This window comes from Nanorana parkeri, unplaced genomic scaffold, assembly GCF_000935625.1.
Source record: "Nanorana parkeri isolate BGI_ZX_2015 unplaced genomic scaffold, ASM93562v1 scaffold1293, whole genome shotgun sequence".
Lineage (NCBI taxonomy): Eukaryota > Metazoa > Chordata > Amphibia > Anura > Dicroglossidae > Nanorana > Nanorana parkeri.
Genome location: NW_017307561.1, coordinates 284,177 through 303,676, shown reverse-complemented (window position 1 = coordinate 303,676; position 19,500 = coordinate 284,177). Strand labels below are relative to the sequence as shown.

Genomic DNA, 19,500 nt, shown 5'->3' with positions numbered 1-19,500 from the left:
TTACACAGATAATACTTGTTTTTTATTGGCAGTTGGAATAGCAGGATGGGTATAATGGCCACAAATGGTCAAGATAAGTTCCAAGAGCTTGTCCATCATCTCCATGTCATTCTAGCAGGAATTATGTCTGTCTTTGGTAGCAAGAAAACATTTGACAGATAACCCTTCCCTCTTTTTCATGTGTGAAATCAAGCACTATCATGTTATATTGCATCTAATGAATCTGGCAGACACGAGTTGCTCTCATTGACAACAAACAACTCATCTGCTGGTTTAACCCTCCCTTACCTTCTTCCTCCACCTATCTCCTGCAACTGTGCAAAACAATGAGTGAAAATGGATATAGTTTCTGCACTACCTTTCCTTAGGACCCCAGCTAAGCCTTAAGAAGACCAGGTTTGTCCATAGGGGCAACTAGAGCATGAACAGTGTCATCCCCATCCACTTCATGTTTAAGCACACACTGTGAAAAATGCAGCAGGGCAAGGAGAATTCCTGGGCCTCACTTCTCATCATGTCCTTGCCTGCAACCCATATTAGCAAAGAAGGAAGAGGAAGATAAGTTACATTGCATGTTAAAAAGGAAGAAGAGATGTTGCTGAAGGTACTGGATGGAAATAACACTGACCCTCTGTCATCAGGCTCTCTGGTAGTTTTCCCATTTCAGATCCCTCTTCACATGAGCCACACATCTGCCTTTGTCATAGAAACATATTTTATTTTGTTAAAAATGATTTGGGTTTCTTTTATTTTGTTAACACATCAGTCGGTACAGTACAACTTCAGTGTATGTAGTTTTGGTCTTACTGATTGTCTTAGGCTAGCGTAGAACTTCCACAGGTTAAAACAGGTATTTGTCACTTTGGAAAACATACAGTTCTATCTGTAACATGACAGACATCACGTCTGTCGCCCTAGTTAATGCACAACAGTATTTGAGTCATGGTTGAGCATATCTGCACCGTTGACGGAAAAAGCGTGATCTGACGTTGAGATACAGATACATGGCAAGGAGACCCATGCTGGTGAGGAAATAAAGAATAATACACAAACTGATGTCTAAGCGGGAAAACCCAACTTCCAGCATCTTCACCCATCGTCCCTTCCAGTTACTATCCCCTTCGTTCACCATCACCCCAATAAGATATTGTGTGTCAATACCCCTCTTGAGCAATCTTTCTCTCACTGCTTCTTCATTAAAATCAGCATCACTGGGATCCAGCAATATCTTTGGGTGGAGAGCACGTTTATGGAGCTTTGAGTTGGAGTCCTGCAAAGTTCTACCTTGGAAATAATGGTTTTCATAGGCATCTAAGTCCAAGATCTTCTCCTCTTTATCTCTTTTCAGACCTGTGTGGGACTTCATCTTTATAATGGTCGGCCTATGACGTGGGATCTGCTTTGCTTTGGTTGTTAGATGTGTGTCAACCTTTCCTTCCTCTTCAGCTTTAACAGGTGGGATTATATTATCATTTCTGCTTGGTGTCTCCTGTTCTTCTATCACATCTTTTGTTTCCCTTTTCTCTCTTGTGGTATTTGTGCTTGTCACTTCTCTCTGCTTTTTCAATAACTCCGTCTCATCTTCCAAATACTCATAAGCTATGTTGCTCTCAGAAAATCTCTGTTTCAGGAAACGGAGAATGTATGGACCATCCCAGATTTCTTTATCCAGGATTTTTCTCCGGCACTTTGGGCAAAGGTCTTTGGATGGCCACTGGATCTTTGGGAACAGTGGATCTTCTTGTTTATTTCCTAGGAAAACACACACATTTTAGCTACTACAGCATTAATGATTACAAAATATAGTGAAAGCCATACCTGGATCAGTGTCTCCAATAGCATTCATATGGATGGGAATTTAAGTTCTGTGCTCTCCAAATAACAAGCAGAATGCCAAACAAGCATCTGAATTTGTTAATCCTCATGTGCCCTGAGGATACTGCAGCCTAGATACCTGGGCCACATTTAGTAATGTTGCTATGTGTCTGTTAACTTAACAATAACTGTATTACTGTAATTTGCTGACCTAAATATTCTTCTTCTTTTTTAATTTTTTCTTTTTTTGAGGACATATAAGGATTTCATTTGTAATGAACTGTTTTAATAAAAATGCTACTTTGTTTTTTTCTTATAGGCTGACAAGTGGACAAAAATATATATGTAACCATTTAAATAATGTTTTAATACCGTTATTGTATAAGACAAGTACAGTGTTAGACCGAGGCACACCATCTACAGGCTGCAGTGGCCTCGGCAAGCTGAAACCATTTTTTTTAGAATGGTACCTTCAGCTTGCATGTGACTACGCATGTGACAATTTAATAAAAAGTGCTTTACTTCTTGTACGTATCATCGAGTGCTGGTGACTTCTATTAAAGACTAGCCATGCAGACTTATAAAATAGTTTATACAATATAAATGCATTTCAGCTGTGTAAGCGGTTATTTGCCTGGATTCTGCTTTAAAATTGACCTGTCATTGTGAAGCAAACCTAGATCAGATTCAGACTAGTGCTGGTCAAAGAATGATAGCTGACACCAGGTTGTCAGCTCTGAGTTGTTTGCTACTCACCTGCCAATCTTTTATTCACACGATTATGACTTGACCACAACCATCTGATGGCTTCATCATGATCCCGAATGGTGGACATTGACTCACTGGCCATTTTCTCAAACTCTATAGCACATGCCCTGCATCCGAAAAAGTAGCGTATATAATGTCGCATTGTCTGCAAAACTTCCTGTGGATCTAGAGCAGTAGAGTGGGACAAAGACACATATCATCCACAAGACTGATGATTAAACCTGAAAACTTAATCAGCAACTTCTTATATCTCTCTGTGTCTCTAGTGATTTGATTATTGTTGAAGCAAATGAAAGAACTGTTCTCTCTTTTTTGTAGGGAAACACAAATGAGCTTTAATATGCAGCAACCCCCCCACTTTGAATGGGATCGCCAGGCTAGAAGTGGACGAAGCAAAGCAGCAGCGTATGATCAAATCCATTGGATTTAAGATATTTCACCCAAAGGGACCATATTTAAAAGATTTTAAGTGGGTACAATAATACTAAAAATGCTTAGTCTGTAAATACTGCAATAACTCCAAGTCCAGAAGTTGCCAGATTTTGTGGAGATGCAGAAATGGCTAAATTCCCTCCAAAGTATAAGCGATTTAGAGTGTGTGCCATGGCCACTTGTTAAAGGGAAGGGTCTGCACTTGACCCTACTTTCTTGAGATATAGTAACCAGGAACAAGCAGCACATCAAGCACAATGTCAGATTTTTCAGGTCACTGATTCTCTAAGTAGTAGAATCAGGATGACAGCCCTGGAGCCTATTTCTATCAAAACAAAGTAATGGCAGCTTCTATATTTCAAGCCTCACAAGTGCAACTGCATCCTCTTTATATGTAATAATGGAAATAAGAAAGAGCATGAGGACGACAGAAAGGTTAAAGAGAATAAAACTGGTACCACAGTCTGACAACTCAATCCACAGATACCAGCAAATCTACAGGCTCCGAAGAGCCTCCAAATCAACCCAATTAAAAAAAGATATGGTCACAAGAGGGTCATTTTCATCTTTGCTTATAATCCTGAAAGGTAAACCCCGGGCAGGTAACATTAATTATAATTCACAAGTACCCCCTAAGTTTGTCCATAATTATTGTTCATGTTTATTCTGATCATATTTTCTCCTACAAAAATAATTGTAATGGCCTACATCAATGGCCTTTGGGCTGCAACTGAATCATGGTTTTGAGATCAGTTTGAAAAGCTTATGTAATCATTCACAATTCACTGACAGGTGAATTAGACTTGCAGATGACCTCCTTCTGATCTGCATCAAGCTGCTTCAAGCTATTTTTGGATTTCCATAAACTTTTTTTAAAAGAGAAGCAGTTCTGACACAAACAAATGCCTGTCCACTCAGGCCCTAAAGGTGACCTATTTTCTGGCAGGGACTTGGGTCACCTTTGCCCGCATTGGTTCTGATGAAGGAGGCGTGGCCTCGGAAACGTTAACCTAAACCTCAGGGAGGAAGAGTAGCCGGTGGGCTTAACTGCTCGTGTTTTTACTCATTTCATGCCTGTAAAAACTCCATTTTTGTGAGTATGATTTTATGTGTTTATTTACTTTATTAAAGCGTTTACACGCGATGGAGGCGCTCTTTGTCTTTTGTTTTTTCCACCTTTGCCTGCTGCTTATGGGATGTTTATTTTCTAACAGGTCTATTCACAAAAGGGTGAAGAGTTTGGAGAAGGCAAAAGAAGTGAACAATCTAGGACAACATAGCTGATTTTGAAACATTCTTCAATTCAGCTCACTTTCCAAATCAGCTATGTTGTCCTAGATTATTCACTTCTTCTGCCTTCTCCAAACTCTTCGCCCTTTTGTGAATAACCCTGTAAATATTTAAGATACTTCCAGCACAGAAGATTCAGGATATGTGTTTTACTAACCTGAATCAGTGTCTCTCAGTTCAAATGCTTGGACTGTCAGTAAGTGGAAGAGTGTCCAGACTGTACATGGGAAACCCCGGTATTCAGACTTTGAGCCCTGACACCAAACAAAGTTCACATGTGGCACCAGAACTGCATCCTTATCCTTAGGATAGAAAAGTAGGAAACAGAAAAGAACAAGAACACATGTTACAAATACAGTTAGCAAGAGCTGAATAATTTTAAAGTTTCAATCCATGTTATAATAATGTATGAAACAGTGAATTTTACTTTCACCAAACATTCACTGGTGATGAATCATTCCCTGTAATTCAAAATGCATGCACTAGGAAGATTCTCACGCAGTGAATGTTTGGTCAGGGTCACATTCATAAATATTCAATTTAGACTTGTACTGCATTGCTGCCAATTTGACATTTTTTTTTTTTATGATTAAACCAGTTTGGTGCAAGCTGAACTTATGATTCTTGTAAATTAGTTATAACACAAGCTTAAAAACATTTTTAGGGATATTTTATAGCTCTTAGCTCATTATTTTCATACATAATAGATATCACCCATATTACCCCATATAACCCCTAACTGACATGTTTTACAGTTTTCTTCTTCTTCAGGACTGGACTCAATCACATAAACATAATCTAGACCAGTGGTTCCCAACCTGTGTAACCCCAGGACCCGCATTTGTCCTCGGTCATTAAGTCGCTACCTAAGTCGCACTGCAATGGAACGCACTGCAGTGTGGGCTGCTGTGCTGTGATGGAGTTCCATCCATATGTGCATTGCTTGTACAGTTCTCATGCGCACCCTGTAGAGGTGCCGATAGCCATGTGATGTCACTCCAGTCCAGGCACCTCTAAAGGACATGCGACGGAGCTATAAGCAATGCAGGTATGGATGAAGCTCCCTCAGTACCATACCACCAACCCACCCCACTCCACCTCAAGCTGACACTCGGCGCCGGGCAGCATATTTTGAATGGCTGCTCGGTGTGAGAACGGACAATGCTGTACTATGGGGAGGCTAGGGAGAGGCTGAGGAGCCTCTCACCAAGAAAAGTGGAAGGCTTGCAGCGACCCACTGAACACGGGTTCCCGACCCACTTTTGGGTCCCGACCCACCAGTTGAGAATCACGGATGTAGACAAATCCTTTCTGAAACAGATATTACAAGACAAACGTTACAAGCTATTTATAGTCATTCGTCTTATAGGCATATCAATTATATGGCTGTAAAAACTAATGTTGTAAATGATTGCTAATCATTTTTGGTGCTATGTCTTATTAATGAGATTAATGAGCTGATAGCTGTGAAATATCCCTAAAAATGTTACATAGTTACATAGTATTTGAGGTTGAATAAAGAAACAGGTCCATCAAGTTCAACCTTTGTGTGTGTGCGTGCGTGTTTGTGCGCGTGTCTGTATACATGAGTCCCTGTGAGTTCTAGTCTTTAAGAGTACCTGTACCCCTGTATGTTATAGTCTCTGAGGAAGGTATCTAATTGATTTTTTAATGATTCAATACTCTCAGCTGATACCACTGCCTGTGGAAGAGAGTTCCAAAATGTAACTGCTGTGACTGAAAAGAAGCCCCTAAATCTTTTCTCGTCCAATTTTAGGTGGTGGCCTCTAGTCTTCTGTAGGGACTTTACAGTAAAACGCTTATTGCCGATGTTGCCATTACCATAAACCATTTTGTACATCAAAATATTAGCACGCATAATTACCGCATCAATGGGTAGTACGTAAAATAAAATGTGAATTTTTAATAAAATGATCAGATCTTTTAAGTTTACTTACGTTATTCCGGTTATTTAAAACATTTGCAAAGTCTTCATATGACACAGACTCTCCCTCTTTTGTAGACAGCCAGTCGCTGAGTGTTGTCAGAAGAGTGTGCAGCATGGGGCGGGCAGGAAAATACTGTCAAAAAAATAGATTAGAATAGACTGAGCCATCACGATCGACATAATAAAGTGTAAAGACAGCTGTGCTATGGAGGACTATGATGTCCTGCCAGGATTCAGATTGGGCCACAGTCTCAGCTGCTACTATCCAGCAAAGACTAGGGCTACATGGCTCATTTTAATATTAGACTAAAAAGAAAAAATCTCCTACTGTAAAAATAAAAATCTATACTGTAAAAAAATATTTTTTCTACTACTTCAAGAGACTTTTGGGGGATAGTTAGGAAATTAGTCTCATGAAATCAATCTCACATAGGTGTACATAAAGTGGACCTTTACCCCCTCACTAAAAATCACATCAATATGCAGCTCTGCATGCTGATATGAAATCACCATACATGTATTAGTTAATAAAACATTTTTTGCTTTTATTTCAATTATTGTTTTCCCCATTTCCTAGTTGAGTGAGGCCCTGGAGATGTAGTCCTGGCCTCACAGATGCATTCCAGCAGGGCTGCCACCGAATAAATAAATTATAAAGAGTGGGATAAAAGTAATTTTCGGTTTCGGCCTGACAAATTCTGCTGCAGGAGGTACATTGCAGTGCTATTCATTTCAATGGCACCCCAAATGCGGCTCACATCCACAGTAGTTTTGTCCATGTTATTAAATTGCAGCAGTCTGCAATTGAGGGAGATCAATCGGACCTTTAAAACCCGTTATGTAGCAGCCAGTGGCAGAACTATCGCCATTTAGATCACTAACAACTTGTCAGTGATCTGTGCAGCGGCACATTCCTCCTCACAGCCGCTGCTAAGTCAGTAACAGCCAGCAGCTGCGGTGGAGGAGGAGGCGGAGTCTGGTGCTGGCAGTGGAGGAGGAGGCAGGGCCTGGTGGCGGGGCCTGCCAGCGACTGTGGAGGAGAAGGCGGGGCTCAGCGGTGGAGGAGGCTGACAGCGGATCGAGTCTGACAGGTAAGAGGTGTGCAGGGGTGTGACCAGCCCAACTGAGACCCTGCAGAGCCCACCATAGAGAGTCTAAGGTGGGCTCTGCAGAGTCACTCTCAGGTGGACTGTGTGGGATCTCAGGTGGGCTTTGCAAGGGGCGTAACTAGAAATCACAGGGCCCCATACCAAATATTGCTATGGGGCCCTGTGATTTCTAGTTACGCCCCTGGTAGCAGCCCACAGTAAAATGAATGTGGTATCAAAAGATTGATGAGATTTTTGCAGAATGATTAAGCAACTACTAAAAATTAGCATGCCTCCTGCAGAGCTGATAGCATACTGAAGGAGCACACAGAGCAGGCTGACAACACTGCTGCTAGCTGTGAGGCAGTGACATTGTGTACTCAACCTGAAAAAGGAAGTGTTGCTACTGGCAGGATGACCAGGTAGGAAATAGAGTGACATGATGTCACACAAACTGACCAATAAATCTAAGGATTACATGCACTTTAAGATGATATATTATGAAATATCTCTTTGGTGGCTATAACATATATCTAGGGCTGTAGACATGTTTAAGAACCAGCTTGGTTTCATAATAATTACACATCTAGTCCTTTTATTAAACACCTCACCATCCTACATAATAGTCCGCTATCAAACAATCGGGATTCCCTTCTGTCTAATCAATCAATTATCTGTCAATAGTTGTTTGTCTACATACAATGGATGTACCCATACTGGTAAAACATTTCTGCTCTTGCTTCTGATGTGTATCACTTACCTTGGATAACATCTTGATGTAGCCACCAAGTGCTTTCAGACGCTCCCCTTCCAATGTGGTGAAGCGAGCAACTTCCACCCTCAAGGAATAATGGAGAGAAGACTCGAGGTCTGCCATGTAGATCTTGGAACTAGAAGTACAAAATAAAAATGATAACAGGCTTTCTCAAGCAGGGTGCCATCTGGCTTTCTCGGGGGTGTCTAGAACTTTTCACACAGTGTCATGCCATTCCATGGTGCAAGCAGGCTGATGTAAAAGAGGGGGACTCTGATGTGAAAGAGGGGGACTCTGAGGTAAAAGAGGGGGCTCTGAGGTAAAACAGGGGGCTCTGAGGTAAAACAGGGGTCTCTGAGGTAAAACAGGGGACTCTGATGTGAAAGAGGAGGACTCTAATGTGAAAGAGGAGGACTCTAATGTGAAAGAGGAGGACTCTAATGTGAAAGAGGAGGACTCTAATGTGAAGGAGGGGGACTCTGAAGTGAAAGGAGGAGTCTCTGATGTGAAAGAGGGAGCCACTAATGTCAAAGGAGGGGGACTCTGATGTGAAAGAGGGGGGCTCTGATGTGAATGGGTGGGACTCTGATGTGAAAGGAGGGGGCACTGATGTGAAAGATGGGGACTCTGATATGAAACAAGGGGGCTCTGATGTGAAAGAGGCTTTTGATGTGAAAGAGGGTTTCTGATGTGAAGGGGGGCTCCTTGTGTGAGAGGGGTTGACTTTGATGTGAATGGGGGCTCCTGAAGTGAAAGGGGCTCCTGATGAGAAGACTGCTAATGTGAAGGGGGACTCCAATGTGAAGGGAGGAACCCCACTTGTTTTGTTTTTTTCATGGGGTCCCCCCTTACAATCCCTACCCGACCCATATCCTGGACACGGGTCTGGTATTTCGTATTGACCACACGTCATTTTTTACATGTTTACATTTACGTTTTTGAGATTTTAGACTGAGGTACCCTGGGATTTTGCAGTTTTAAAGGGTGCCATGACTGAAACAAGGGTGAGAAAACGCTGAATTATACTATGAAAGTGAGGAATTGGTCTTTAAAAGACACCTGTCAGGACAGAAATACACAGGCCTCTATGAAAAAGCTTGTTGCCTGATTCCCATTGGCTCAAATACTTTCTCAGGCCTGGAAGAAGTTTGAAGCCAGTCAAGTCAGCACTCATGACCTCTGCATTTATTCCAAGTAAATGGCTCAGAAATCCATATAATTGGTATGACAGCCAGGCAACTAGCATTTTCCAAAGAGGACAGATATTGCAGTTTATGTATTTCCCTCAAGAAGGTTTATCTTTACCGGACAGCATTGGCTTATTTAATTCAAAGCCACACTGTTGCAGAAGATACCCTGGGCACGTCTGGTGATAAAAGTGCACTTGACTCTCTCCCCTGCACCATAAAGCAGTGTCCAGGGTGTCTGAGCACGGCAACATGGGAGGGTAGGATGGTCCTTAGCCTTGTGTGTGCCCTGTGCCAGTACACAGGGCATTGCAGTAACCCCCAACATGTGAACAGGGAGTCATGTATGCAGGTAAGTATGTGCTCCTTACCCTCCCTGTGCTCAAGTCAACCTGTTCTGTTGGCCAGAATGGACAAACTCCACATTTGCTTTAACGGGGAAGTGTAAAAGGAAAACTATATGGGGAAGAACACATGTATTTTGATTCTTCTGCTAACACTGTCTATGAACAATAAAGTTTTAAAGCCCAGCTCTAGGTCTCCCCTTGCCATATGAACCCCCCTCCCCTATTTAAGGCCTCCCTTGTGTTTTTTTGCAATTTTATTTTGTACCGAACATTTCAGATGTCTTTTGGCTGGTCATTTAAAGGGCCACATCCTCTTCAGATCTTCTTCCAGCGGTGGGTGGTCTTTGATGATTCAGAGGGCCGTGCTGGTGTCATCAAGTTGGCGCCATCAAAAACCACCTACAGCCATGAAAAGATCCAAAGAGCACACTATGCCCCACATGACCAGCCTCCCTCTGCATCAATACACTGTGGGTGCGGAGCAGTGTGTGGACACCCCCTCAGGGGCGGATCCATGATGCCCTTCAGTCACAGTATCTCCTCAACCCGAAAGACTGAGGACATCTTGTGATAAAAAGCAAATATGGCAGGGACAGTGCCAAAATGGAGGCAAGTATTGCAGCCAGAGCTTCTTCTAAGACGGCTTAAAAAAAAAATTAGCCCGGAGTTGGGCTTTATCCATTTACCTATTTGCAGGTCTCAATGTTACATTCTTCTCCTCAATCCCAGACCATCCAATGATATTAAGGTTTAGTTTATTCACCCCTGGCAGTGAACGAATGAAACTGGTGTATTCTTTTCGAGACTCCTTCTCCCTATGAGGAACAAAACAAAACATTGTTTACATTTGTTTTATATTTTGGACTACTGCAAGTTGTCTAGTAGGGAGCCTATTTCTGATATCTTGCTCATATTTCTATCAATTTATAAACAGTTTTCAGATGCACATATAGTTATGAGCTGTAAATGAAATTTTAATAAACCAGTGGCAAGAAATTAATCTGCTTTTGGCACTTATTGGCATTATTTTCAGCACAAGGTTAAAAAAAACAAAAGAACATTTCCACATTATTTAGAGCTTTGAAGTCATCAGGAATATGATGCTGCAATTCTAAATATGGCCACTAGAGGGGGCAATTGACAAAACAATTGCAAAGTGACAGTAAGCTGCATATTGAACAGTTTCTGTCTTGCTCTCCTTGAACCTGTACAGATTGACAAAATGTTTAGTTAGTAAATGAGGGCAAAGGTGTTCCAGCTGTAATTTCCCTATTGTAAGCTAGCCAATAGCATCCTGTTTGGTTATTGTAAGTCACACAATGATATACTTTTATACTCAAATTGCTTTTATAAATGTCCTCAAGTGACATAAGAAGTACTGGATTGAGCACAGGGAAACTCACAGCTTGAGTCTACTGATTGATCCATTTCTACTCAGCAAGAATCCAGATGGAAATGATGACACATTGAACCTAGAGACAAGATCATCCTGTTCATTAAGTACCCTCCGGACTGAGACACCGCCATACTGCACCATATCCAGAGAAACCTGAAAAATGGAATATTACATTATAGCACATGGGTTCCCCATCACAACTGGACCTCAGTTCAGCACTGAGATTTACACAGAGTCTGTTACCCCCAAAGACATTAGATCATAAAGCCAGAAATATTAGGCAGGGAAGTTTTTTTAATTAACCCTTGCAGTGGGGCTACCCTCACACTGCAAGGGTTAAGCGCTCCTTTTGATCTAGGGCTGAGAATAACAAAGTTATTATCTTGAGTATGCGGTTCAGTTTTGGTTACCAACCCTCAGGAAAGATGTCCTCGGATTTGAGAGAGTTCAGAAAAGGGCTTCAAAATTAATAAAGGGAATGGAAGGCCTGAGCTATAAAGATCGCCTCCAGAAATGAAACGTGTTCTTCTTAGAAAAGAAGCATTAAGAGGGGACCTAAGTACAATTTTCAAAATCATTAATGGAGTCTACAATGGCCAGTCTGATGCACAACGTTTGCAGTGTGCCTTTCCAGCCAGAGCATTCCAAGTTATTAGGAGCCGGGGACGGGGAGATGAGTAAGGACCATATACATCTCTGCCCAGCTCTTAGCAAACTGGGATGCTGTTGCCAGTGTCCCACCGAGCTCCTGGCAACCAGGGATGTTACCGGGTCGGTTTCTCTGTATGGACAGGGGCTAGAGGAAGAGTCTGCAGGAGCTGGGCCATTACACCCATGATCCACTGATGGCAGTTGCAAGGCTCTGCAGGTTCCAATGCAAAAAAAGTAATTATGCCGTTAATGGCAGGTTCATTTTTAACACTTAATTCTTACCTCTCTTGCCATGTACATATCAGGAAGTTCAAATATCAAAACTAGATATCCCTCGTCATTGTTCTGGAAAAACTGGTCAACCTCAGCAGTGCTGGAAGAGATAATATGATTAATTATATCTGCATTATCTAAGATCTGTTGGCAATATTGAATAAAATGTTTATAGCAAAGGTCATCACAATAACTAATATATCATATATGTTTTAACATTGTACAGTAATTTCAAAAGCCATTTTCAATATTTGTTAATCTGTAGCTTTTTAAAATAACACTTGGTGATCCTGCCATGCAGATCCTTACTCATGCACATCCTGTTATAGGCTGACAACACCCTGTCTCCTAACTGTACTCCTGCATTGGCACTATGTCACATGTGCTTCCAATGGAAACTACACGTGGCCATTTTGGCATACGTTACATGGCAATGGTTCATTGTTGTCACCACCTGGGAAATGCCATGCCGACCTCTCTGGAGTGCATGCAGGAGATCAGCAGCCCGGATATAAAACAAAGGTTTTAATAAAATGAAAAAAAGGTAAAAAAGTTATTTATTTAAAAAAGCCAATTGTTTATGACACATACTGTATATACAGTTTTTTGTGTATGATACATCTGGACGTCTTCACGAGTATTTGTATTCGTAAAAAATGCCCCAATACTAAGCACACACGTTCTTTAAACACAACATTCTTTTACAGCGCCGGTCCGGCTACACATCTCCTCCTCCTCCCCGCCAACCACTCCGACCCATGGGGAGACCCAGGACAGCCATGGGGAGACCCAGGACAGCCATGGGGACACCCATACCCGCCGAACAGCCATGGAGAGACCTGCACGCAGCACTGGTGACACTGCATAGCCCAATGAGACCTGCACACAGCCCTGGTGACACTGCACAGCCATGATGACACCCATACTCAACGAAGGTGAGACCGCACAGCCTTGGTGAGACCACACAGCCTTGGTGACACTGCACAGCCATGGTGAGACCCATATGCAGCCCTGGAGACACTGTACAGCCTTGGTGAGACCCATACACCGCCTTGTTAAGACCTGCACGCAGCCCTGGTGAGACCCACAGGCATCCCTGGTGAGACCCACAGGCATCCCTGGTGAGACTCGCACACAGCCTTGGTGAGACCCTGCACAGCCATGGTGAACAGCACAGGGAATGTAGCTTCATATTATTCTACATTGCTATATAATGTATTGCTGGTATTTGTAGTTCTCTATAGCTGGTGGTATTCTGCATTGCTGTATAATGTGTTGCTGGGATTTGTAGTTCTCTATAACTGGTGATATTCTGTATTGTTGTATAATATAGTGCTGGGATTTGTAGTCCCTCTACAGCTTAGCGTCAGTGGCAGAGCTACCAGGGTCGCATCAGTTGCAGCTGTGACTGGGCCCTGGAACGTGAGGGACATTCCACTGCCAGAGCGGAGGGGATGAGAGATAAGCGATCTGTGCCAGAGGATCAAGGCTCCATTGAGTATAACTTCCTTATTTTAGACCCAAGTGAAAAATAAGCAATTAACCCTTGCAGTACGCGGGTAGCTCCACTGCAAGGGTTAACTTTTAAAGTGCCCCGAGTTCTTCTTTAAAAAAATATTTTTAAAAGTAAAAAGCTGTCTCCTAGAAACATGGCGGCTGCTATGGCTGACCTCTCCTGAAAATGCGATTTGACTGGCTGACATATAAACCTTCTGGCTTCAAGTATTAAGACTTTGAATTCTTCTCCAACTTCCCAGGTCTACACGCCTGTTGTTGCAGATCAGTGGATCAGCAGGCATTAAAACCATAGGGGTCAGCATTATGCAATGCAGCTAGTACTTTCAGAAGGATGTCAACAATGGCCGCCCCTATTTCTCTAATATCAGGTTTACTTTAAGCATGTTTCCATTCCTTAGTCATACCTGATTGGTTCTAGTGGTGGACATGCAGGGGGCGGAGACTCCTTCTTCGCTTCCAATGTGTCAATAATCATTTTTTTAATCGCTTTTGGATCCCGAGCTGCAGAGATATGGTGCAAACAGATGTTTAAGTAACACCGCCATTTTCCTGCTTCCAACCCCTACAATATACTAATATAGAGTATTTAAAAAGACGTCCACTTAGGGGAAAACTGAAAGTATTTAGGATAAATTCCAGTGGCTTCCTACCAATTTTGTAGCAATTTGTCACTTTAATTTAAGTACATAGTTGATAATAAATGGTTTTACAGAAGCAACTCCAGTTGCTCACTTTGCTCACATCTATGCAATTTCCTGCAGCACAGCACAGTCAGATATGGGTTTTGCAAAGTCAGTTGTGTCCATTCCATTCTCTGCATGATAAGATAACACAACTCCAGCCAAGACATTTCGTTTTGGATAGAGTGGGATAGGATTTGCATGTCTTAGATTTGTATTGGATTTCCCATTGTAGAAAATAAAAATGCAGAATGTAGACCAACAGTGGCAGATGTGTTGGGGCGAGTGTAGACCAACCCTTTTCAGCCAGGGTTTGTTGGAATCCCAGGGTTCCTCCAGAGGTTGCCAGGGGTTCCGTGAGCTGTGGCTGATTGACCACCTGTCTGATGGTGCCTGCTGCATAATTCCAGGCCCAACGCCAATTTTTAGCTGTCCATATGTTTAAACTACCACTGTGGGGGGGTCATTCCTCCCACTAACCACCGATGTAAGATGCATTCTTCCCACTGGCCCTTGATGAATTAGTTTTAGCAAGGGTTCCCTGAGACCTGAAAATGATTTCAAGGGTTCCTCTGGGGTAAAAAGGTTGAGAAAGGCTGGGCTAAACAATGACCGTTTTTAGTAAATGCGATGAAAGTTCCAACTGGCATTCAATGGTAAAAAAAAAAACAGCAAATGACCAGCCAATTGATTGAACTGTTCTTTATAAATATCCTACTAGGTCTGAGTAAATGTTTGTATGTTGTAGATATATGGGGGCATATTCAGCAAACAATGCAATGAGAAAAGCACCAAGTGCAAAATACAGTAACCCTTGCAGCCAATTAGAATTCAGATTATTAAATTAAAGGCACTACAAGATGGATTCTGACTGGTTACTGTGGGTACTGAAAATTAAAATGATGTTGGCAATTCGCAGGATGAGTTTCAAGCACTTTCAAACAATTTAAACCACCGACCAGATCAATGTAGCCTAACAAGGGTGTATATATTTATATTGCTGGGATATAGGTTGCCTAGATCCATTCTGCAATTCAAAGTATTATTCTTCATTCCTTGAGCTAGTTTACTGAACAGGCCCAAGGAGTGTATATCTTATAACCACACTTGGTACATTGGGATCCACAATACTAACAGTACAGCAAACAGAAATGTGACATGCTGAGAATCCCAGAGGATCTAAAGAGCACATTAAGAAGAAGAGTCAATGTTTTCCCCCACCCACTAATTAAACAAAGAAGGATCAGTAATAGAAAACACTGAGAAGGGAAACTGCTCACATACATAGAAATTGGACGGCCTCTGACTTGTGCTTTGAATATGCATGGAAGTGGATGAACGGATGAGCCGACACTCCCGGCGCAGAGATGGGGGGCCCGCTGGCTGCTGGATACCGATCCGGTGCTGGGACTGTGCTAGGCCCCCCTCCCCCAGGCCGAGGCCCTGGTGCGCCCGCACCGGCGGTAGTTCCGCCACTGCTGGCAGGCATAGCTTCCTGAAAACATCACAGCACCCTCAGTACTCCTCTCAGGAACCCTCAGCCCTGACTCTGACTTTAGTACACTGGCTCTTGGAGAAGGTGTACAGATATCAAAATGCCTTGATGAGTGGAAGTAATTCTGTCCGTTCTTAGGCCAATTACAGTTGCATACAGTCTGCCCTAGGTATTGCCCACATTTCACGCTAAGCTGCCATGATTGAAAGAGCTTGAATACAATGAATAAAAGAGGTGGGCCAATGACAGTCAGGCTGGGTAGGAAAGTTGTACACCTGATTGGCGCCCAGTCCTGTCCCTCTCTTAGTGTGCAAGAGGTTAATGCCAAATGAAGGAACTTACACTAGTGGCCTTTAGATCAAAACATTGAATAATTTATTTATGAATACATGGCGGCACTTTGTATATGCCTGGAGTTCAGCTTTAATCAGACAAAAGGATAATAATAACCACAATACCCAATCAGCAATCATCTCTCACTGACTGCTCTAAGCTAATGAAAAATTAAATCTGATTGGTTGTTACTGATTGCTACATGCTAATGATTTCATAGAAACAGTTACCTTCAAGGTAGGGAATCCTTGTATTTCAAACTGCTTACAGGCTATAGAGTTGGCCTCATCTCCGCAGTCCAGGACAGCCAAGTACACCGCAGGTCTCCAGTCTGGATAAAGAAATCTAGATATCAGTATTATGTCTGTTAAATCAAACATCATTTCAAAGATTTGTTTCAGGAATCTAGAAGTCAAATTTGTTTGCTACATCATTGATATAATGAGAAATTAAAGTGTATGCTACCCCAAGATTGTATTTTTATAGGTGTGTCTGTTTTTCCATGTACACATTAGTAAATATACCATGTTCTTGTTTTTAATTGCTTGCCTTTGATTGCTGTCAAATACTTGGTCATGCTGCCATCTCTCTTCTTTGCTATTGTACATTGACTACACCAAGCATAGACACGTGATTAGTTTGCATGTCAGAGCTTCCTTCTTGGAGATACAGGATGCTGGCATGGTGCACAACATGCATGTATCTCCCATTGTCAGTATGGTCGCCCCCTCCTTCCAGTGCAGCCTTTTTCAGCTGCGGCCTGTAGGAGCGCAGTACACACAGATGGGGAATGTACTTCCCTACTATGTGTGATGTAATATTCTGCCCACCTGGTTGCTCTAGAGACATGTACCTGGCTATAAGGAAGAAGGAAGCAAAGGAGGTTGTGTGGTCACATGACCGCCAAATCAAGGATACAAGTAAGGTTTAAAAAAATTAAGACGAAATAAGAACTGCTGTGCTGGTATTGTGTTCTAGAGCAGCATTCCTCAATCTGTTGTTATAGCACCCTATAAAAGTATGCAAAATCACAAGGCACCCCAGTCTGTAAAAAAATTATATGTGGTCCTCCCAAAATCTAATATAGATTTTAAGTGGGGACCCCACACCGAAAAAAAATAAAAATGACACCAGAAGCCCCCTTAGAATCAGAATCCTCAGTCCCCCCTGCACATCAGAGTTCTACCTTACAACCTGCACCACAGCATGGCTGTGGTAGCATGGCAGAGGCGACTTCCATCCTGTTCTGAATGCTGGAGGAGGTCCTGGATGCCGTCCACCCTGGATAAGTGACATGCGTTTCTATGGTGCTGGTGGCCAGCAAGGCTGCACCATAAAACTGCATGACGCGGTACAAAAATTTGACAGCACACTTGACGAAGCCTTAAGGCACCCAGAGAGCCGCAGCAACCCTGAGAAAGGCTGTTTTAGACTCTAGTGTTCACAAATACTTTAAACCTGTAGCAGTGGAAGTGGAAATGTTGCCTGGTATCAAGTCCCAGACTTCAGGCTCTAGTTAATAATTACATAATTTTTTGACTTGCGGCAGGCCATTTAGTCAAATTTTAGATTTCAGAAGCTTTGGTTAGTCTGCTTTTGGATGATTAACTCAGCAGATGATATTTAGCTGTATGGGTGCTTTATAGTAAAGGGAGTGTGACTGTCAGCATTGTCACTGCTAATTCATAAGCCTGTAGCTTGTCAATCAACACCTGCCCACTGCTAACTAGATTGGTAGCATTATGCTGATGCTTTGGCTTCAATGCTGTGTGAGCCGCTGGCCTGGAATAAATATAGTAATATGGAATTCTGACACTTTGAGAGAGTAAATAGACACTCGAAGAAGAGAAGGGGGCTATGACTTTCATGGATAGGGGATGTATTAGGGATTGACTCTTCCTGCAACATTTTCTAGCAAGTTCAATGGCACATTGCAAGTGAATAAAAAGTAATTTCTGGAAAGGAAAAACACTGCAAGTCAGCATTTAAAATACTTGATTTGTGACAGGGTCTCTTTAAATGCCCCCTCGGTATCCCCTGTATTTAATTTGCAGAGTCATATGTATCCTGGCCCTATTCGGATATACTATATTTATATTGTTCTATGTTTTAAAATGATTAGTATTATGTTTCATTGTTTGGGTGTTCTATAAACATATCACATTGGATGGACATGGGCTTTGAGCAAATTAAAAAGCAGGACCTTGATCTTTCTTTTATTTATGAGGGACTGTTGAAGGTAAATAAATTAAATACTTGTTTCCTTAACTACTCATTTAGTATATGATATGGAAACCTATTCTATTATCCGTTAAATCACTGAGCCCTGGACTGTTCCAGTAAAGATTAGAAGTAGACAAATAACAGCGGGATGGAATGAGTCACAATGGTGCCTCTATGTACGTGTCCTCTTTTCATACTATTCTATCTCCATTGCAAACATTGACTTAATCTCAGCAGTCAAGCAACAAGACAAAATCTGCCATTAGTATTACACATTTTAAATACATGAGTTTCCATTATCTGTGACACATCTACAAGACCGGGAGCATCCTACAGTACACAGCGCAGCCCAGCATGCTCCCAGAAGGAAGCCCCAGTCAAACTACACCAGTAAGGAAAGTGGTTTTATGGGGTGATTTACTGCAAATTTTACTTAATCAGAAAATACATCACCCAATCAGCTTGAAGTGTATTTATACCATAACAATGAACTTTTGTTATTTGCTCTCTTTTTCTCTGTTAAATATACCATTAAAAGTTCCACAAAAAAAATACCTGTGGATCCTGCTGGAACATATGGCAGTCCTGTGTCATGTACACTTTTTAAAACAATGTTATCAGGAAGTATGGTTGAACTATTGTATACCCCCAGCTATACCAGATTCTGCTGGACTGTCCCGGAATTTCTACTTAATCCCAGCATCCTGCAGATCTGGGCCGTGTCCTGGAGCTGAGCATTGGAACATTTCTTCTAGCACTTGGCTCCAGCTCTATGCAGAACCTGCCCAGCTGAGTGATCTCCAGCTGGACAGCAGTCGCCTAGTTCCAGTAGCAGATGAACCTGAGAGCCAATAGTCCTATCTCCACTACACATTAGTGTTCCTCTTCTCCCACTAAGTAACAATGCCCCCCATACCCTCACTAAGCATTAGTGTTCACCCACACCCCACTGAACACCAATGCACCCTCCAACCTCTACCAAACACTAGTGTTTCCCCCACTTTGCACCAATGCCCACTGACACCATGGCCTTTTTTCTGTTTTACCCCCTTTTGATGCCAATGCCCCCCCAACACACACGCACTAACACCAATGCCCCCTCCACTGATTCACACTAACAATTTTTTCTTCCCACTGACAACTGTGACTGTCCCCCCCACCCCCGGCCATATTATGCTATTTTTTTTATACTCACCTTTTCCTAAAGTTTACAGGTCAGTCAAGAAAGGCTGCAGGGTCCCCTTCTCTCCAGATGGCTGGTGTGATGACACTGCTACTGTTCTCTACACCATTACACAGTGA

At 42.3% G+C, this 19,500-nt stretch overlaps 1 protein-coding gene across 1 annotated transcript in view; it reads right to left on the bottom strand.

The window, feature by feature from the left end:
• Positions 1 to 653: 653 nt before the first annotated feature.
• Positions 654 to 19,500, bottom strand: part of QSOX1 (quiescin sulfhydryl oxidase 1) — a 36,759-nt gene continuing 17,912 nt past the window's right edge. Inside the window, exons 2-11 of the mRNA XM_018569155.1 lie at positions 16,200 to 16,306; positions 13,872 to 14,029; positions 11,959 to 12,049; positions 11,033 to 11,178; positions 10,316 to 10,444; positions 8,102 to 8,231; positions 6,264 to 6,386; positions 4,463 to 4,607; positions 2,572 to 2,748; positions 654 to 1,752 (exon numbers count right to left, since the gene is read on the bottom strand). Of these exons, the coding sequence (XP_018424657.1) occupies positions 941 to 1,752; positions 2,572 to 2,748; positions 4,463 to 4,607; positions 6,264 to 6,386; positions 8,102 to 8,231; positions 10,316 to 10,444; positions 11,033 to 11,178; positions 11,959 to 12,049; positions 13,872 to 14,029; positions 16,200 to 16,306 (2,018 nt within the window). The 3' untranslated portion in view covers positions 654 to 940. The remainder of the gene's footprint in view (positions 1,753 to 2,571; positions 2,749 to 4,462; positions 4,608 to 6,263; positions 6,387 to 8,101; positions 8,232 to 10,315; positions 10,445 to 11,032; positions 11,179 to 11,958; positions 12,050 to 13,871; positions 14,030 to 16,199; positions 16,307 to 19,500) is intronic.